The 16,738-nt window shown below is 45.3% G+C and overlaps 1 protein-coding gene across 5 annotated transcripts in view; it reads left to right on the plus strand.

Annotated features, from left to right (window-relative positions):
- The first annotated feature begins 532 nt into the window (after positions 1-532).
- The window catches only part of LHX2 (LIM homeobox 2), a 31,978-nt gene continuing 15,772 nt past the window's right edge, over positions 533-16,738 (plus strand). The window contains exons 1-3 of one of the 5 annotated variants that reach the window (XM_050320093.1): positions 533-788; positions 14,828-15,033; positions 15,612-15,994. In XM_050320093.1, coding sequence (XP_050176050.1) covers positions 14,834-15,033; positions 15,612-15,994 — 583 coding nt within the window. In that variant the 5' untranslated portion in view covers positions 533-788; positions 14,828-14,833. Of the gene's footprint in view, positions 789-11,227; positions 12,077-12,127; positions 12,523-14,827; positions 15,034-15,611; positions 15,995-16,738 lie in introns of those variants that run through there. The other 4 variants (XM_050320094.1, XM_050320091.1, XM_050320092.1 and 1 more) reach the window with 4 other exon arrangements.

The raw sequence follows: 16,738 nt of genomic DNA on the forward strand, positions 1-16,738 counted from the left end.
TGGGCCCTTTTAGGAAGGCAGATACCGACGTATTTACAAGTGTTGCTGCCTGTCACAGTCCCCCTTCTACTATTAGTTTTCAGTATTTAATAAATAGATGGTAGGTAAAGGCAGAGCAAGAGGGAGACGGAGAAGGAACGCTGCTAATGACCAAGGGAAGCTGTGAAAAGCAGCCCTGCCCTGAGAGGAGCCCCCGTGATCAGCTGAGTGTCATGCAGCAGAGCCGGGGAGGCTGGGCAGGCCTGGGGAGCTGCAGACTGGCAGCACCATTGGTTTGAAGGGGCCGTGATTGATTTGTCACCAGAGGCCCATTTGACTGGGCGAAAAGCCCTTCTGATCTCAGTCTCTCCCTGCCTCCCTCCCTGGGCTGTCCCTGTCCCCGCTCCCCGTGTGGAGCTGGCACAGCAGCTGGGCAAGGGGCTCAAGGTGGGGCTCACACACAGCAAAGGGGTTGAAGGTCACGGCTGCCGAAACTCTGTAAGGACTGGCAGGGGAGATCCAGCTCATCCTACTGCTCACTTTCTGTCTTGCCTTTAGAACTCCAGAGGTTTGCAAAGCCCCCAGTGCACATCCACACGAATCCACCAGCACACCATTCCCCAAGCAGAGACACAACCAAAGCCTCTCTCTGCGCTCTCCTTCCCTCTGCCTCCGTCTCTCTCGCACACACTCACGCACACACTCACGCACACACACGCGCTCTCTCCCCACCCCTTCCACCTTCCTCTTATCTGTGCCTGGGAGAAACCTCTAGATCTACCAATATTAATTACAAAGGACAACGAAAGGTAAGAAGGCGTCAATTATCCCAAGGTGTCGTGATGTTATTTCCAGTCAATTGCAAATGTGTGAGGGGGAAGATTTCGCCCCAGTGATTCCCGTCTGCCTGGCTGATGGGGACCGGAGCCGCTTCCCTCCCAGAACTGCTGCAGCTATGCCTTAAACCACACACTTTCCAGCAGGAGCCATCAGCATGGGCCTTTCTGAATTCTCTTTTTATTTCATTCATTAAGGGCATTAGGCAAGTTGGAATTTGTATGAAAAGGATCCTATGGGAATACTGTCTCCAGGGTAGGTATTTTCATGACTTTCCACATCCTGGGGCTCTCTCTGTATCTCTTCTCTTTCTCTCTCTCTTCTGGTAGATGGAGCTTTAAAGGAGGCTGCCCTCATCTTCCACCTAATCTGGGGAAAGGAAATATTCTGAGCTGCATATATTGAGTGGCAAAATATTTTATTTATTTTATAAAGTGGCAGTTACTAAGAAATTGTGCGACCTTTCCTGCTTAATTTTGCTAATGGGCTTTGTTATTATCATTATTATTTCTATTCCTGTTTCCAGGTTTTTCTCACACAAGAGTTTTTAATGGCAATTGCCTTCGTTATCCAAAGAGAAAGAGATAGCAGACTGGACAACAGCAAAATAATATTAATCAAACAAAGACAGAGTTTAAATTAAAAGGGCTGTTGTATTCTCATAAAAGCAGGACAATCTCAATACTCCAGCTCATTTCACTTGGCAAAAGAACGTGGCATCAGTTTTTTAACTTTAAAATAGTTTAATGAACACGAATGGAGAAATAATTTTTCTGTGTATTTAGCAGTCTATAAAGAAGAGAGAATGCTTTAACTTTGATCGCCACAATTAGTTCCCTGGGTATCTAGAGGGGAACAGGGCAGCCCTGGGAGCCTCAGTTCTTTAGATACAAAAGCATTTAGATCGCTTTAGAGCAGTTAATCCTGAGACTGGCTGGGGTCCCTTTTGTTTTCTAACTCCATTGTGGGTTTTGTGCAGTTTTTTCTATTCGCATGATTGACTGCCCAATGGATGCTAATTATCCAAATGTCGCTTCTGTCCTTTGAGTGACTTTCTATGTATTATGGGCAACTGTCATGCATTCTGTCATTCTATATCATATTACATGTATTATCATATGAAAATGGTACTCTGCATAAAGGAAGGTGTCTGAACCAGCAGATGCTGCAGATATTTAGAGGACTTGCCTAATTTGAATGGATTTTCTATAGAAAAATTGGTCAGAAAGCATATAGGGGAGAGTCAGAAATTGAAAGTTTATCAGGTAATTATTTTTGTCCTTTTGCTGTTTACATGATAATGTACAAAGCATTAACTGTCTCTGCTCCTGAAATCTGCAGCCACCTTCCTCCTCCCGAACCAGGCAACCCGTCTGTATTTATTAGAGTATGACAGCTTAAGCTAATTAAACTGATATCTGTCTAAAATAATAAGCCCAGAAAGTTAGAATAAACATTATGATTATAAGCAGAAAAGGCAGCTATACAAATGTAGCATCAGTGTTATATTTTAATGATAAACTGAAATTCCTATATGAATAACACTGGATGTGGAATTATGAATGATAATAAAGCTCTGCAAAGACATTTTTCACTGTAGATATTTTTTGCTTAGATCTTTATCTCTTTCCACGGTATTAATGAGGCAGAGAACTAACACAGCCGTGAACTCGAATATTTTTTTCTTTTGTACATATGTGAACATGTATTTGAAAGGATATCAAGGGAAAGGTTTTTACTGCAATTTTCTCACTAAGATAAACTTAACACACCTCAGTGTAACGTGCATGCCAGCACTTAACAGGAATGCAAGATTTATAACGATAGGGCTTTTTAAATTTGCACTCTGGGGTCCTTTGAATCCATAGGCACATCCAGAGTTCGCTATCCTAAAATGTTAGGATGGTGGTTTATGTTTGCCATAGCTATGAAATACTGGGGGTGTATAACCCTGCAATTCATGATCTCGAGCCTCATCAAATGTACGAGCAGGAAGTTTCCATTGATGGTAGAGCTAAATCATGGCAAAGATGTGCTCCAGGAAACAGCACAAAGCTGCCATGGCAAGACTTGCTGGGCTGTCTCAAGGTGCTTTGAAATTTTACATGATCAAATATACATGATCAAGCTGTGCTTGTTAGGGTACGAGGGCTCCGAACGGTCAATGGCTATTGATCAGCCGGTTAAGTATTTGTGCACCATCCTTATATCCCAAAAGGGTCAGGGAAATGAACAGTGAAAAATTGCAGCGGAGCCCACCTTTGTTTGAGATTGATGGATCAAAACAGAGTATTCATTTGCCAAAGCTATTGGAAAAAATGTGGAGTAAATTGTGACATAGGGACTCCGAGTACAGAGATTAGTATTTCCCTTTTTCTAATTACCTTTGTAAAATTGTAAGTGCTAATTAAAAATGTAAAGACGGAGTCTTTGTAGAACATGAATAGTGAATTATTGATAAGAGCAGATTTACACAGCAAAAACAGAGATACAATCATAGCTTGTCAGTTGACCTTTATATTTTTACTTATATTTCGCTCATGCCAAAAATTTTTTAACTAAAGTTGTAGGAACAGTGATGCAGAAGAGTCCATGGGGTGGAAATGAAAATTTCTCTTGTTCTTACAAAATAGCAAATTTTACTGGAATCAGTTAGTATCTTTCAGTAACTGAACACACATTATTCCTCATGAAGAGTTCAAATTAAATGTGATGGGGTTTTAAATTATAATATCAGTTGGCAAATATCTCAAATTATTTTAATACTAATTTTTTCTTCTTTCTTAAGATTTCTACAGTGTCTATTTCTACAAGTCCATAATATATATTATTTATTATTTTAAAACTATCTATAAAGTTGTTTCCATAATTCAAAATATTACACGTGTTGAAAGAGAGTGCTAATGTATAATTCTTGCAAAATCATACAAGGCATACTTTATTTGATTTCATTATGCTGTACATTACATTCACAAGATCTTTCCTGAACGCAGAAGTCTCTGAAGAGAAACTTACCCCACACTCAAAAAACCACTGAACACAAAGAATTATTTCTGCAGATATTTGCCTCTAAGAAATGATAACATATGTCTGTGTCTGAATCTGCAAATAGAGGGATGGATACACACACATATGTTCATCCACACACACAGAGCCTCATACTGTGATATATCTTATACATATTTATATAAACAAATTTACATACTGCATCTTTTGTAAATCCTCAAACCAGCAATACGTATCTCGCCTCTCATCCTCAGATGGCAATTCCCTTAAAACGACTTAATATTTCCCCAAATGAGGATCCCAGTGGAAGCACTCGGCCACGACGAGATAGAAAAGTTTGCAGAGTGTGAGCTGTGCGGTGTCCCGGATGGGTGGGAAGTGCCCTCTCCCCCCCGGTGTCTGACCCGCCACTCGGGGGATGTGCTGGCAGGGGCAGCGAGGGGCGCACGGGAGAGCCCCGGCCCTGGGAACCGCAGAGCGCACCCGGCTCTGCCAGAAAATCCCGCTCCGGGGCTGCAGCCCGCGCTTCATCCCCCGCTCCCTGCGCGCCCCGGCCGGTCCCGCTGCCAGCCCCGCGCCCCCTGCCCACCCCCTGCCCGGCCCACCCCGCCGAGATCGCGGCTGGTCCTACCTGGGGCCGGCCCTGCTGCCGCTCAGCCAGGCGCGGGGCATTCAGGTAGTCCAGAGAAGGGCTCGCAGTGACAAAATATTGACTGCATTTGGTATTCACTTATGGAGGATGACGTTAGTGCCACAAAAATCCCTGTGATGTACAGGGAATAGTTAATTAATTAAAGGACCTGCTAATTGCTACTTGAGGTACTGTGCAGAGCTGATGAAGAGTGCTTGGTACAAGGTTAGGTTCTCAGTTTGGAGTGAACATTTTCATTTAAAAGATTTCTTTAAAGTACATCCTAATTTTTTAAATGTTTTTTCAGGTTACTGTATCTAGTTCAGACTCAAGTGTTCAATTGAGCTTCAATTAATTATAATATATAGTCGGGGTTCTTTAGCTGGGATAGATTGATGGAGAAGCTTTGTTTCATTTGGTGCAGGTGGCACTGTTTAATAAGCACAGGAGAGAGTGAATAATGTAGTGTTTGCAAAGAGAAATAAATGCAAAAGAGAGAGGTGCAATTAGATCAGCTCAGAGAAATAAAGGATAAATATTAAATGGTCAGGTATCTTGCAAATATCAAGTAAAATAGTAATAAGTATCTCATTGAAAACTGCCATTTTAATTTATGAATATCTAAAAGCACTGCTTTAAAATAAATCTAGTCAGCAAGTCTTCTGCCTTCGTTAGGCAGGCACGTTTCAGTGGCTGGAAAATACCACACTGCTAATTTTCAAACTGTCCACATTATTTTTCTGATACTGAAGTATAAATAGGATACTAAATTTAAAATATAAACCCAAGGACTTCAAAAATGAATTTCTAAATTGTATTATAAGATACATTAACTTTTGGCATTCTCTTCTATAATTGGAGCTGTGTTGTGTTGGAGAAAAATTACCCCATGGAAAATTAATCTGGGAAAACTTGTAAATCATTATCGATAAGGTACCAGCCAATGAGAAGCTTCTCTGCTTACACTAAAGATAAAATAAAGTTGCAGAAGATTACTGAAAAGAACAACCAAATTGTAGATGAAAAAAGTAAAAAACCTCATGAAAATGAAAATCTTCTAATTGTACACAAAAAAACCCAAACAAGTATAAACTGCTGAAAATAACAAATAAGGGAGGGAAAGGAGGAATGTTATTTGATTTTAAAGAAAAAAAAAGGGGGAGGGTTTGGGTATCTGGTAGCTAAGAGGATAGTCCTGTAAGCTACTTAACAAAAGAATGTGAACGTATTAGACATTTCAGCAACACTTCTGCATCTAAAAATTTCAACTGTAGACAGATTTTCCACAGACGATTCCCCCCTACTGCTAACCTCTTAAATATACCTATAAAATACAAAACGTTCCCAATCACCTCCAATAAAGGAAGCTTCCTTACATTAAATGCATTGAATATTTGTGTTAGAAATCTGAAGTGCTTTCTGATGTGGTTAAATTCACAAAGAAATGTGGTTATGGAACAGAAAAGGAATGTATTGAGCACATCACTCTGAATATTTGCAGATGGATGCAGGGTTGGGGGAGTTTACTTATAAAATATGGAATTAATCATATTCTCAGGCTCTGAATATTCAAAGGAGGCAATGCCATTGGAGCCCTTCCTCTCCAAACCTTGTTTTTGTTGTGTAGCCGTGTTTACCAAATCCCTGGGACACCCAATCAGGGCAGGCTCGCAGCCCTCGCCGATTGGTGGAGGTGGAACTTGTAAAATGTTTATGAGGGAGTGTTTGTGGTGCTGCAGCCCGGGGTGCCCTGCTGGCAGTGCCGGGGCTGCTGCGCACACGGGCTGCAGGGAGGGGCACGGGGCAGCCCCAGCTTCCTCAGCCCAGCTCCTAATGCCCCACAAAGAATGCCTTCCCCAGTTTGTTTTTTTAAAAAAATAAATTTAAAAATCTGTTCATTTGCATGAAAAACATCTTCCTACAAAGGACCTTATCACACTAACTTGAGCTGTAACTATAGGACAAAAAGATTAGTGTGTAGTAAACAGATAAAAAAACATTATTAAGAAGCAGCGACAGTACTAGATCCAAAAAGAGCCATTTTTGCAATCTTTGCTGTATTCTGTGAGTGAGATTTATCAAATTTCTGGTGATTACTGCCCTGTGTTTTGTAAACATTATTTTATTCTATTCAGACTATTTACTGCGGTAGGTGCCTGTCAGGCAACCAGATCTAAGCACACCACCAAAAAAGTGTATTCCCCAAAATAAAACTCCACAGTTATCTTAAATGCACAGCTACTGACCTTCAGAATCGTATTTGCTTTACCAATTCACTGTAATAAAAATGAACATTTTGTCATCACTTTGGAAAACTGTGCCAAACACCTTAAAACACATGTCACATGCCAACTTTACTTCATTTTTCTCCTCAGGGAATAGATACATCTGGAATCATAATCACAGATAAAAACCTTGACAAAATTGCACATGAGCCCAGCCCTTCTCCCCAACACCTACCTCTTCATAACATTTAATACAATATTAATATCGGTTACTAAAAAGGCTTCCAACCTTTACATTTCTGACATAACATGTTCAAACCCATATTTCACACTTCTTGTTCTGTTTTAAGTTCAGTGGATTTAACAGGACTCTGGAGAGAAGATCATGTGGTTGAAGATTTCCCTCCCTCTTTGACACCCGTAGAGGCAGTTTTGGAATTGTTTAAATAGCTGTGGCTATATAAACTGGAATATGTGAGACATTGGACATCCTATTTTCCCTCACATCTATACATACATGCTTGTGTTTTCCTCCAAAATCGGTTGCTTGTACCAGTGACAAACAATTTCAGCACAACATCTGGGCAAAACCTTTGCAATATTTTCCCTCTGAACTGTATTATTCTCCTTTCCTACGCTTTCCTGGTTTACCAGACAAATACAATTAGCTAGTATTATATAATAATATTATTTGGTCTTTTCTATCTGTGATTGACAGCTTTTCAAATCAAAATAAAACACATTCTTAGTCGATCATCTTCTTGAGAGCGCGCTCCTGTTTTAAGCTCGGTTTGCTTCGGAGACAGCCAGAGATCTTATTCCAGCAGGGGTAGATGGTGGAATTATAGATCCAACAGATCCCATGCTCTCTGCAAAATACTTGGCTTAATATTTAATAGCTAATTCCTGGACAGATGTTTTTCCTGCACACCTTTATCAGACACTCATCAGCTGGCATTGCAGAGAAATGGAATTGGAGAACTTTGCAAATCTCCATTTATGATTGTGTTTGTAATTAGTGCCACGCTGGAAGTACCTTGGGCACCTCACTGTATGGCTTTGTTCACGTCAGAATGGGTAGAGCAACCTCTTTTTGTTACATATTTAACAGCTTTGAAAGACATTTTTTTAAACAGTGAATGTACCAGACAGCTTTAAAGCAGAGGACATTAAATAGGGGGCCAATTATTCATTCAGCAGCTCCACGTGCATCAAAAACACGCATACCACCGAATCTTCCTGAGACAAACCACTTCCATTTCCCATGACTCAGACACCATCTCTGCAATCACTAGATAAGGATAGCAATCGTTTCAAAACAGAAACGGATACAAAATATTTCTTGCCCTGGAATATGGGAAAAAATCCTTAAAAAGATGTTCATTTACAATTAAGGGACAGCAATGGCGACAAGGTACTTTTAAACAGAACAATGCTTCTTGTTAAGATAACTTCATTATTCTCTTTCACTGTAAAATGACCCAACGTGTCTAACTCAGTCTGTAGAAGTGCAGAAAGTGATCCATGAACGGAGCCATAATTCCCGGGGACCATTTCAGGCCAGTCCATGGAGCAGCTGACTCTGAAGCTGCTGGTCTGTCTGCAGCGACTCGGGCAGAGCAAGAGCTGAGCTGAGCTCCACTTGCTGATGAGAAGCAAACTGTCTCACATTTTAGGAGAACAACATCATTGCCTATAAAAATGAGGAAGACACAAAATAAATAAAACCAGTTAATGTTGTAGTTAACTTGCAAATCAAGTAAATCTGTTGGTGCAGTATTTTAGAAATAAACGATAACAGCATCACACCAAACACACATTTCTGAACATATACGCGCTCTGATTTTGATTTAATGGTATCTCAGCGTCAACTATTGCTTCCTTTGCTGGTACACACTTCCTGATGCCTACTGTGAAGGGTGCCCATATTTACAACTGAGTAAGATGATTAATTACACCTTGTCAATCACGGTGCATGAAGACATAACACCACAGCAGACAATGAAGAAGATGCCTGAAGCTACAATTACATTTTAATTCATAGTTTATTGTATGTTCCCATATATTGCAGTCTAATAACCGTAGGGGCATCGAAAACATATGAGATATCAATCACTCTGCCCCCTGGTCTTTCATGTTTATATTATTCCACAGCCTTTAAATTACCATAAGTAGTTACTTATTTTCTAAGCTTTCTTCTCTTCTTTCTTACCTTTTGCTTCCATTTATCTTTTATTCTTAGTACCGTTATCCAACAGCTATAAGTATTTGATAGAAGTTTGTAGCTCACTTAAAATCTGTAACAGACAACCTGAAACCCAGCAATTAGCAAAGACAGCTTAGACTTGTGTTCCTTTGTTGAAGGAGGCGTTGAATCTTTTGTTCTGATTTAGTCACGGTAGCTGGGTGGAAGCTGGTACCTCATTATGTGGTTGGTCTGTTTGTCTGGTAGGTAGCAGATGGTACTGGAGATGACGTTACCAAGAGAGGCAGGGTAGAGAAACTCAAGACCTGTGATTTGTTCACCTGTCACCTATAACAAAATACAGGTTAAAAGACTTTATTATTAGCTGCACCATTTTTCTAATGAAAAAACTCTCGTTTCAAATGAGCCCGCGTCTCATTCTGAAGACGATTTTGCTCCAGCAATTTCTCTGTTGCTCATTATTCAAGAATATCCTGGATTTCATTCTGAACAATGTAAATGTCATTCAAGTGTCAGTGTGTACATTAGCAGCTTTATGTTTACATTCTGTTACTCTCCTTGTGTTTTGGTGGCAAGGGTTGGATGTCTTCTTATGTTTGTATATCCATTAGGAAGGGAATCAGAGATAGCCTGTGAACTGGAGGTCACGCCATACTCTTTCCATGTACTCTTGGTATTACTGGTTCCATCCACTGAGGCAATTCTATAACATAAAATACTGTATTTTGATGCCGTTAAATATCTAAAATCTTTTTGATAATTAGCAGTGTCAGATAGAGTGTACAAATCCATGACCTTCCTTAACTGCAAAAAGTACGTAATCAATTCCGTGATGGGGAATTAATCTGGTATTAAAACATCTAAGGACAGTGCGCTGCAGAGCCGTGGGTGAGGATATGTACAGCAAATTGCTTGAGTGAGGATAACCCAGCAGTGTCCCACGGTGGTACGTGGTGTCCGGTGGGCAATGTCCCACCCCGTTCCTGGAGCCAAATCTCCCAGCACAGATAGGGCTGGGAAATGTCTCACAACTTTATAGAGAAAGGGAAGGAGTATTTTATCAAGATAAATACCATACAGTGCCTCTAATTGTGCTGCAGAATTCTAATCTGAATTCAAACATGAACTTCCATTGTTTCCGAGGTCTGATTTTAGGACAGTCTTTGGATAGTTCCCACAGATGCCAAATTAGCTTGCGTTCTGTATGATTTCCTGAGGGGTCTTGTGGCTATTTCATATGCATTTCTACAAGAGACACCTTGTTCTCCTCTGTGACATGCAAGTGTCTTTAACTACTCACAGCAATCTCAACAGAAAGATGATAAAAAGCCTCGATTGTTGTAAGAACAGAACACATAAACACAGGAGAGTTTGACTATAAACAGAGTCATTGCAGTTTTAGCAAGGATAGCCCTGACCATGCTACACCTGTAAGAGGCAAATGGCTCTGCCAGAACACACCACCTGAGTGATGTAAGAGTCACAGCCACGATGAGGCAGCGAGTCTCATGATCTCACCGTGCATTCACATTCACCTTCCATTGTGCTACCTTTGTAACGTCATTAGAGGTGTGATATTTGACATCTTTAATACTAATTAGTCCTTCCTCACTACCCACCTCCTGGATAAATATTTAGACATCGTGAACAGTCTCCCTGCTTACTCTTTGTCTTTTCTGGAGACTTCCTGAAGCTTCTCCTCAAGTTCGGAGACCTTCTTGGCCTGGTTTTCTTATAGTCTACTTGGAAACGTGAGGCCCAGGTTTGTGGAAGGCTCCACGAACTGGGATGACTCAAATTATGATGTTCTAACATCGAGTATTCGTCATGAGGGGGTTGTTGGGTGCATTCAGCTGGTCGCGGATGTTTGGGGCACCGTGATCTCAGAGTGGTGCAAACTTCTGACCGCTCCTCGTCCCTCGCCGCGTTCTGCCCCACGCGCTCTCTGTCACGCCACGGTGCCGCACGTCGCCGAGGGTCAGGAGGTGACCAAGGCCAGCCCGGGCGCGGGGCCCGAGGCCGCGGGGCGCGGCAGTGCCGGGTGCGGGGACAGCGCGGGGACAACGCGCGGGGCCAGCCCCGGCCCCGAGCACATGCGGCGGGCCCGGGCGGGCGCAGCCAATGGCGGCGGGGCAGGACATGATGTCAGCGGGGCTGTAGAAAAGGCGCGGAGCCCCGCGCGGTGCCCGCGCCGCAGACGCGCCGCTCCAGCCCCGCCGCTCCGGCCCCGCCGCTCCGGCCACGGCCGCGCTCCCGCCCGGGCCCCGCGGGCCGCGCCGCTTTAAGGAGAGAGGGGGGCCGCGAGTGCCCGTCCCATCTGGTGCCCGTCCAACTCTCCCTCCTTCCCCTTGGCTTTTTCTTTTCCCAATGAGCTCCACCGGGCTGGGGGAGGAGCGGGGGAAGGAGCAAACTTTGCCCCTGAGCTGCCGCCGCTGCCAGCCCTCTGGACTGTGAGTGCGTACGGTGGGCACCCGCCCCAGCCTCCCTGCAGCACCAGCCCGCTCTCCGCCTGCTGCAGCCTCCCTCTCCCTCGCTTTCCTCCTCTAAATTTCGCACAGTACGATGTAGGGGGCTTGTCGTTATTTCTTTTTTCAATTATTATTTATTTTTCACCGAAGATGGTTTAATTTTTTTTTATATTCCTATTATTTATTAATCCCTCCCAACCGTAAACCTGCCCAACCTTCTGCCAGCTTGGCCAGAGCATAAAGCCTGGGACTGCACCTGGGGCAATGAGCCCTGCACTGAAGAAGCCTCCTAGAGGGATGTGCCGGGGCCGCGCAACAGACTAGATCCAAGCCCCGAAGCTCACACCACCAGTTATCCCTTCTCCCTCAGCCCCTGCGCCCGCCTTTTCTGCGCCCCATCCCCCTGAAAGCTCGGACCAGTGCTTGCGTCGCGCTCCGGAGAGCTCTGCCGGGGGAACAGCCCGGTGCCCGAGGACAGACGGGGCGGCCGTGCTAGATGCATGGGGGAGGGCTCCGGTTAATGCAAGTTCTGGGCTCCTGCAGGGACCCCGACAACTGTCAGCAGCAGCAGCAATTCGGGCCCTCCTCCTCTGCTTCCTCAGCGATGCTTTTCCACAGTCTTTCCGGCTCGGAGATGCACGGGGTCATCGACGAGATGGATCGGAGAACCAAAAGCGAAGCACCGGCCATCAGCTCGGCTATAGACAGGGGAGAGACGGAAACGGTAGGAGCCGAAGGAATGGGAGAGTCAGGCACCCCCCTAAACGTACCAAACCCCTCACTGATGCAGCTTTTCCCCTAAAATAACAGATCGGGGGAAAACGTATGCAAAATGCTAAATCAGAAGAGAATTGAGCATAAAGGCACCCCAAAAGATTAAATGAAACCGTGGGGAAAGGCATGAAACTGTTAATTATTAATAATATGCATAGTAATAGTAACGCTTGGGTGAAATGAACGGTACTGCTCTTGCGAGGAAACAGAAGGATAGACCAGCCTTTTGGTAGCGTCCAAGAACTCCTTCCCTTCCCCCAGCCTGTCCGGCCTTCCAAAGTTTTTAGGAAGAGGCAAAGTATGGCTTTATAGCGATAACGTTTTTGCACAGCGAATTTTTTGTCTGCAGAATGGAAACACAGACAGCAAAGAATCCAGTTCTGTGTTATTTTTCAGGTAGGATGTCTGCAGTGAGGGAGTCTTTATGGCATTTATTTAAAAAAAAACCAAAGCAAAACAAACCCGAGTGCCTTTAAGTTATGGTTTTTAAAAAATAATTTTAATATGTGGGTTTGTAAACATGGCACACAGAACTGGAAGATATGTTTCAGGGAGATGGATGGATGCGATTTTTTATAACTTTACCACTTTTTACCTTCTGTCTGCTGATGCATAGTGCTTGTATATTAATACGTTTAGATAATAAAAGGATACATCCATTTAACTGGTGTGAAGCTGGCAGAGTGGGAGAGATTTCCGAAGTGTCTTAACTGATTCAACAATTCTTGTGTGCTTTTTTTGTGTGTGTGTGGAGTGAAACGATCTCGTACGTTGGTTAAATGCTGTCTTGTAAGCTGATACGGGCATATGCAAGGAAGATCTGTTCTCGGGTTTTCAAACTCCATCAGTATGTGTTCTTTCTCTTAATGCTATGTGGAAATTTGCTTAAAGGTGACAGTGAGACTTGAATCCTGAAATACTGACCGGAAAACAGCCTTTGTGCTATAAGGGTGGGACGTGATTTCTAATTTAAACGGCTTTGGTTTTCTTTGAAAAAGTTAATATTTCTCCGTTCAATTAAACAGCATCGAATGATCTTTGTTGGAATAAATATTGTGACATGATAGCTTTATCTAATTATATATAATGTATATGCATACACGTGTGTACATAACAAACAGTGGGATGGAGTACTCGATCCTTGAATGCCATTTCTGGATCTCAGAATATTTTTGTGACTAGAAAAGCAAGGTAGAAAAAATCGTTATTTCATTTAAAGTGGTTTTACAAGAAACGACTTTGGTTATAAAATGATCCCTACTCGGAGTTCGGTTAATGCCTTAAAGAAACAAGCTCCCGGTGGGCTCCCGTGACTAACACCGGTGGAGTGCCAGGGTTTTATTTGTGTGGAGTTCTTGCTAGTGGGAACGGTGCGGTGCAAACGGGAGCGCTCGCAGCGACGGGGTTTTGTGATCCCCGCAAGCAGGGGATGAAAGTAGCGGGTCCGGCACAAGCTGCAAACCCAGCCCCGGTCCCTTGCCATTCCCCCGGTAGCTGCCTTTGCTTTTTGCTTTGCGCGAGGATTTAAGGCTCTAGAGGAGGTAAAAGCAAACAAACAACTTCTCCCCCGCCCCGAACCAAAACAAACTGCGTGTTGGGCACAGCTGTAAGGAAATGTTTCGGGTTCTCTTGCACAAGAACGAATCTACCGTGGGCTTTTGTGCAAAGCGGGTGAGAGTAAGTCGGGACCGAAGTGGAAAGCAGCGTATGGCGAGGTCTGCCCCAAACCCTGCTCCACCGAGCCTCCTCTCCCGATCGCGGTTTTAAGGTGCCTGCTAAAATAAATAAGCGTGCTCAAGCGGTTCCGATATTTCTCTGTCTTTCTTTTTCGCTAGAAGTCGACAGGATATGAATGAATTTGGGGTTTTTTTTGAGAGTTTCGATTGGATTGAGATTTGACACTAAACTATTAAATTATATAGGGCTTACATTTAGTTTTATTGCTTCCAAGTTTATCCCAGCATAATCTAAAGTGCTCTATTTTTTTTTTCCCACTTTCTTTCCAACACGTTTCCCACTATTTCGTTTTCCTGTTAAAATATTCTGCACCTCGGATTTAGTAATGCTCGTCTCCTCCGCAGCTTTGTTTACTGATCCCTTTAGTACTTTGGGTCACAGCAGATCGCGATCCGTGTTGTTTGGGACCAGCTTGCAGAGAGCTGTGTCTGCAGCACTGTGACTACTGGGGGTTTGATCGTAATTCATTCGGAATTTTATAGCTAGGAAAATACACACACAGACACGCTCCACATACACGCACTCACAGAGCATTAGCTATGCAGACACTCTCAGTATATCCATAATAATAAATTTTAAAATTAACTATCTGCGATTTGCCCTACTCTGTGATTATTGCGCCCGTTTATTGTACGGTATCTTTTCTTGTTTTGGGACTGGAAAATCCACCAGGAAAAAAAAAAATGAATAAAAAAGTTGTGTGTCTGGTCCGGATGCCTCCCCTAAAACCCAGGGTGGTTTTCTGTTTGTCTCGCCCGCTTCCCCGCCTCCTCCGGGAAGGTGGGATGCGGCGGGACCCTGGGGATCGGGCACGGGGCCTGTCGGGGCGGCAGGCGCGGAGCCCCCGCTCCTCTGGCAGCCCCTGCGAGGGAGAGCAGCGGCCGGCCGGGCAGGGGGAGGGGGAGCCCAGCAGCGCTCAAGAGTTTCTCCCTGTCGCTAACGGTCTGTAATTGTTTTCCCCCAGCAGACCATGCCTTCCATCAGCAGTGACAGGGCTGCCCTGTGTGCCGGCTGCGGGGGGAAAATCTCCGACCGTTATTACCTCCTGGCTGTGGATAAACAGTGGCACATGCGCTGCCTGAAGTGCTGTGAATGTAAACTCAACCTGGAGTCCGAGCTCACCTGCTTCAGCAAGGACGGCAGCATCTACTGCAAGGAGGACTACTACAGGTACAGCTCACCCTCGGCCACCAGCCGGGGAGGGGGCACTGCCCGCCGACCCCCCAGCACACCCCGTCCTGAGGAGACTGAGGAGGGGATCCGTGGGCACACCTGGGGCAGGCTGTGGGCTCCTAAAACCTCCCCCTGCAGAGGGACGCTCGTGGGGAGGATGAGTGCCACATTCCAGGAGGGGGGCACGGCCCGGGCACAGCTCCCCCAGCCTGGCTGTGGGTACTGGGGCCTGCTGTGCGGGGTGTGGGGCAGCAGGGCCGCTCCCCACCTGCCCGCGGTGCCTCCTCCGGCCTGGGACTGCGGGATGTTCGCAGGGCGGGGGTCAGTGCGTCTTCCTGGTGGGATCTGGTGGGGCAGGAGCTGCCTTGTGAGGTGCAAACGGGACGGGGCGTCCCCACGCTCCTGTCCCACGGGGCCGCCTGGCCGGGCTCTGCAAACCGGCTTTGTGCCACTGCCCAGGCCAGGCAGCCCCCAGGCCTCACAGCCCTCGGCCGCCCTCCAGGCAGACCCAACCGAGGACACGGGGTGGGGGCAACGTAACTCTCACCATCTCCTCTGGCCTTTCTGTTTTGCAGGAGGTTTTCGGTTCAGAGATGTGCGAGGTGTCACCTGGGGATTTCTGCCTCCGAGATGGTCATGAGGGCCAGGGATTTGGTATATCACTTAAATTGCTTCACTTGCACCACTTGCAACAAGATGCTGACCACTGGCGATCACTTTGGCATGAAGGACAATCTGGTGTACTGCCGCCTCCATTTCGAGACTCTCATCCAGGGGGAGTACCAGGTGCATTTCAATCACTCGGATGTAGCCGCTGGGAAGGGCCCGGCTTTGGGAGCGGGCTCTGCCAACACTTTGGGACTGCCTTATTACAACGGCGTGGGGACTGTCCAGAAGGGGAGACCCAGGAAAAGGAAAAGCCCAGGGCCTGGAGCAGATCTGGCAGCCTACAATGCAGGTAAGAGACCCCCACCTTCTTCCGGAACAGTTCAAATGGTTTGTTTCTGTTCATTTCCAAAGGGGGATTTCCGTTTATTTTAGCTTAAACCGTTAATAATAGTTTTGCTGCAGCATAATTATTGAGATCAAGTGCTGTCAAACTGCAATTACAGAAGCTAATATGTTAGCATTTTTCACTTCAGCTGGAAATAAAATGTTTTGAAGCAAGGTCATCTGGTTAAGGGGGAGGAGGGGGGAGAAGGGGGAATGTAGCCTGAAATAAAATCTGGAAACCAGAGATTTTAAGTTAGCACTTTGGAGAGCCGTGAATTTTCTTTAGTGGTTACACTTAAAGGCTGCTGACGGGTGAATTATTCTACCCTGTCCTGAGCTCTTGCACCCCAAAGTTTTGGAAGGAGAGAGACAGAGAGAGAGGAAGCAGCCGTTTCCCAAGGGCCCGCGGTGGGAGGTGGCTGTGGTGCAGGGCTGAGGGTGCCCAGGCAGGGGCTGTGGGCTGCAGGTGTCTGGGGGCAGCACGGGGCAAGCTCGGCTGCAGTTTTGTTCTTCAGACGTGACTCGGAGAAGAGTCGGGAGACTCGCAGCATCCCTTTTCCGTCCCCTCGCTGCCCCTGAGCCGAGCCCAGCAGCGGGAGGACCGGGAGCGGATCTGGCAGCAGCCGGAGCTCTGTGTATCCAGCTGCAAACTTTCCGATGTGTTTCCTTGTTTAACCTCCCGGCCGCCACAGCACTGTTAATTTTGCAG

The sequence above is a fragment of the Myiozetetes cayanensis genome, unplaced genomic scaffold (assembly GCF_022539395.1).
Source record: "Myiozetetes cayanensis isolate MyiCay16 unplaced genomic scaffold, myiCay2020 scf23, whole genome shotgun sequence".
Classification (NCBI taxonomy): Eukaryota; Metazoa; Chordata; class Aves; order Passeriformes; family Tyrannidae; genus Myiozetetes; species Myiozetetes cayanensis.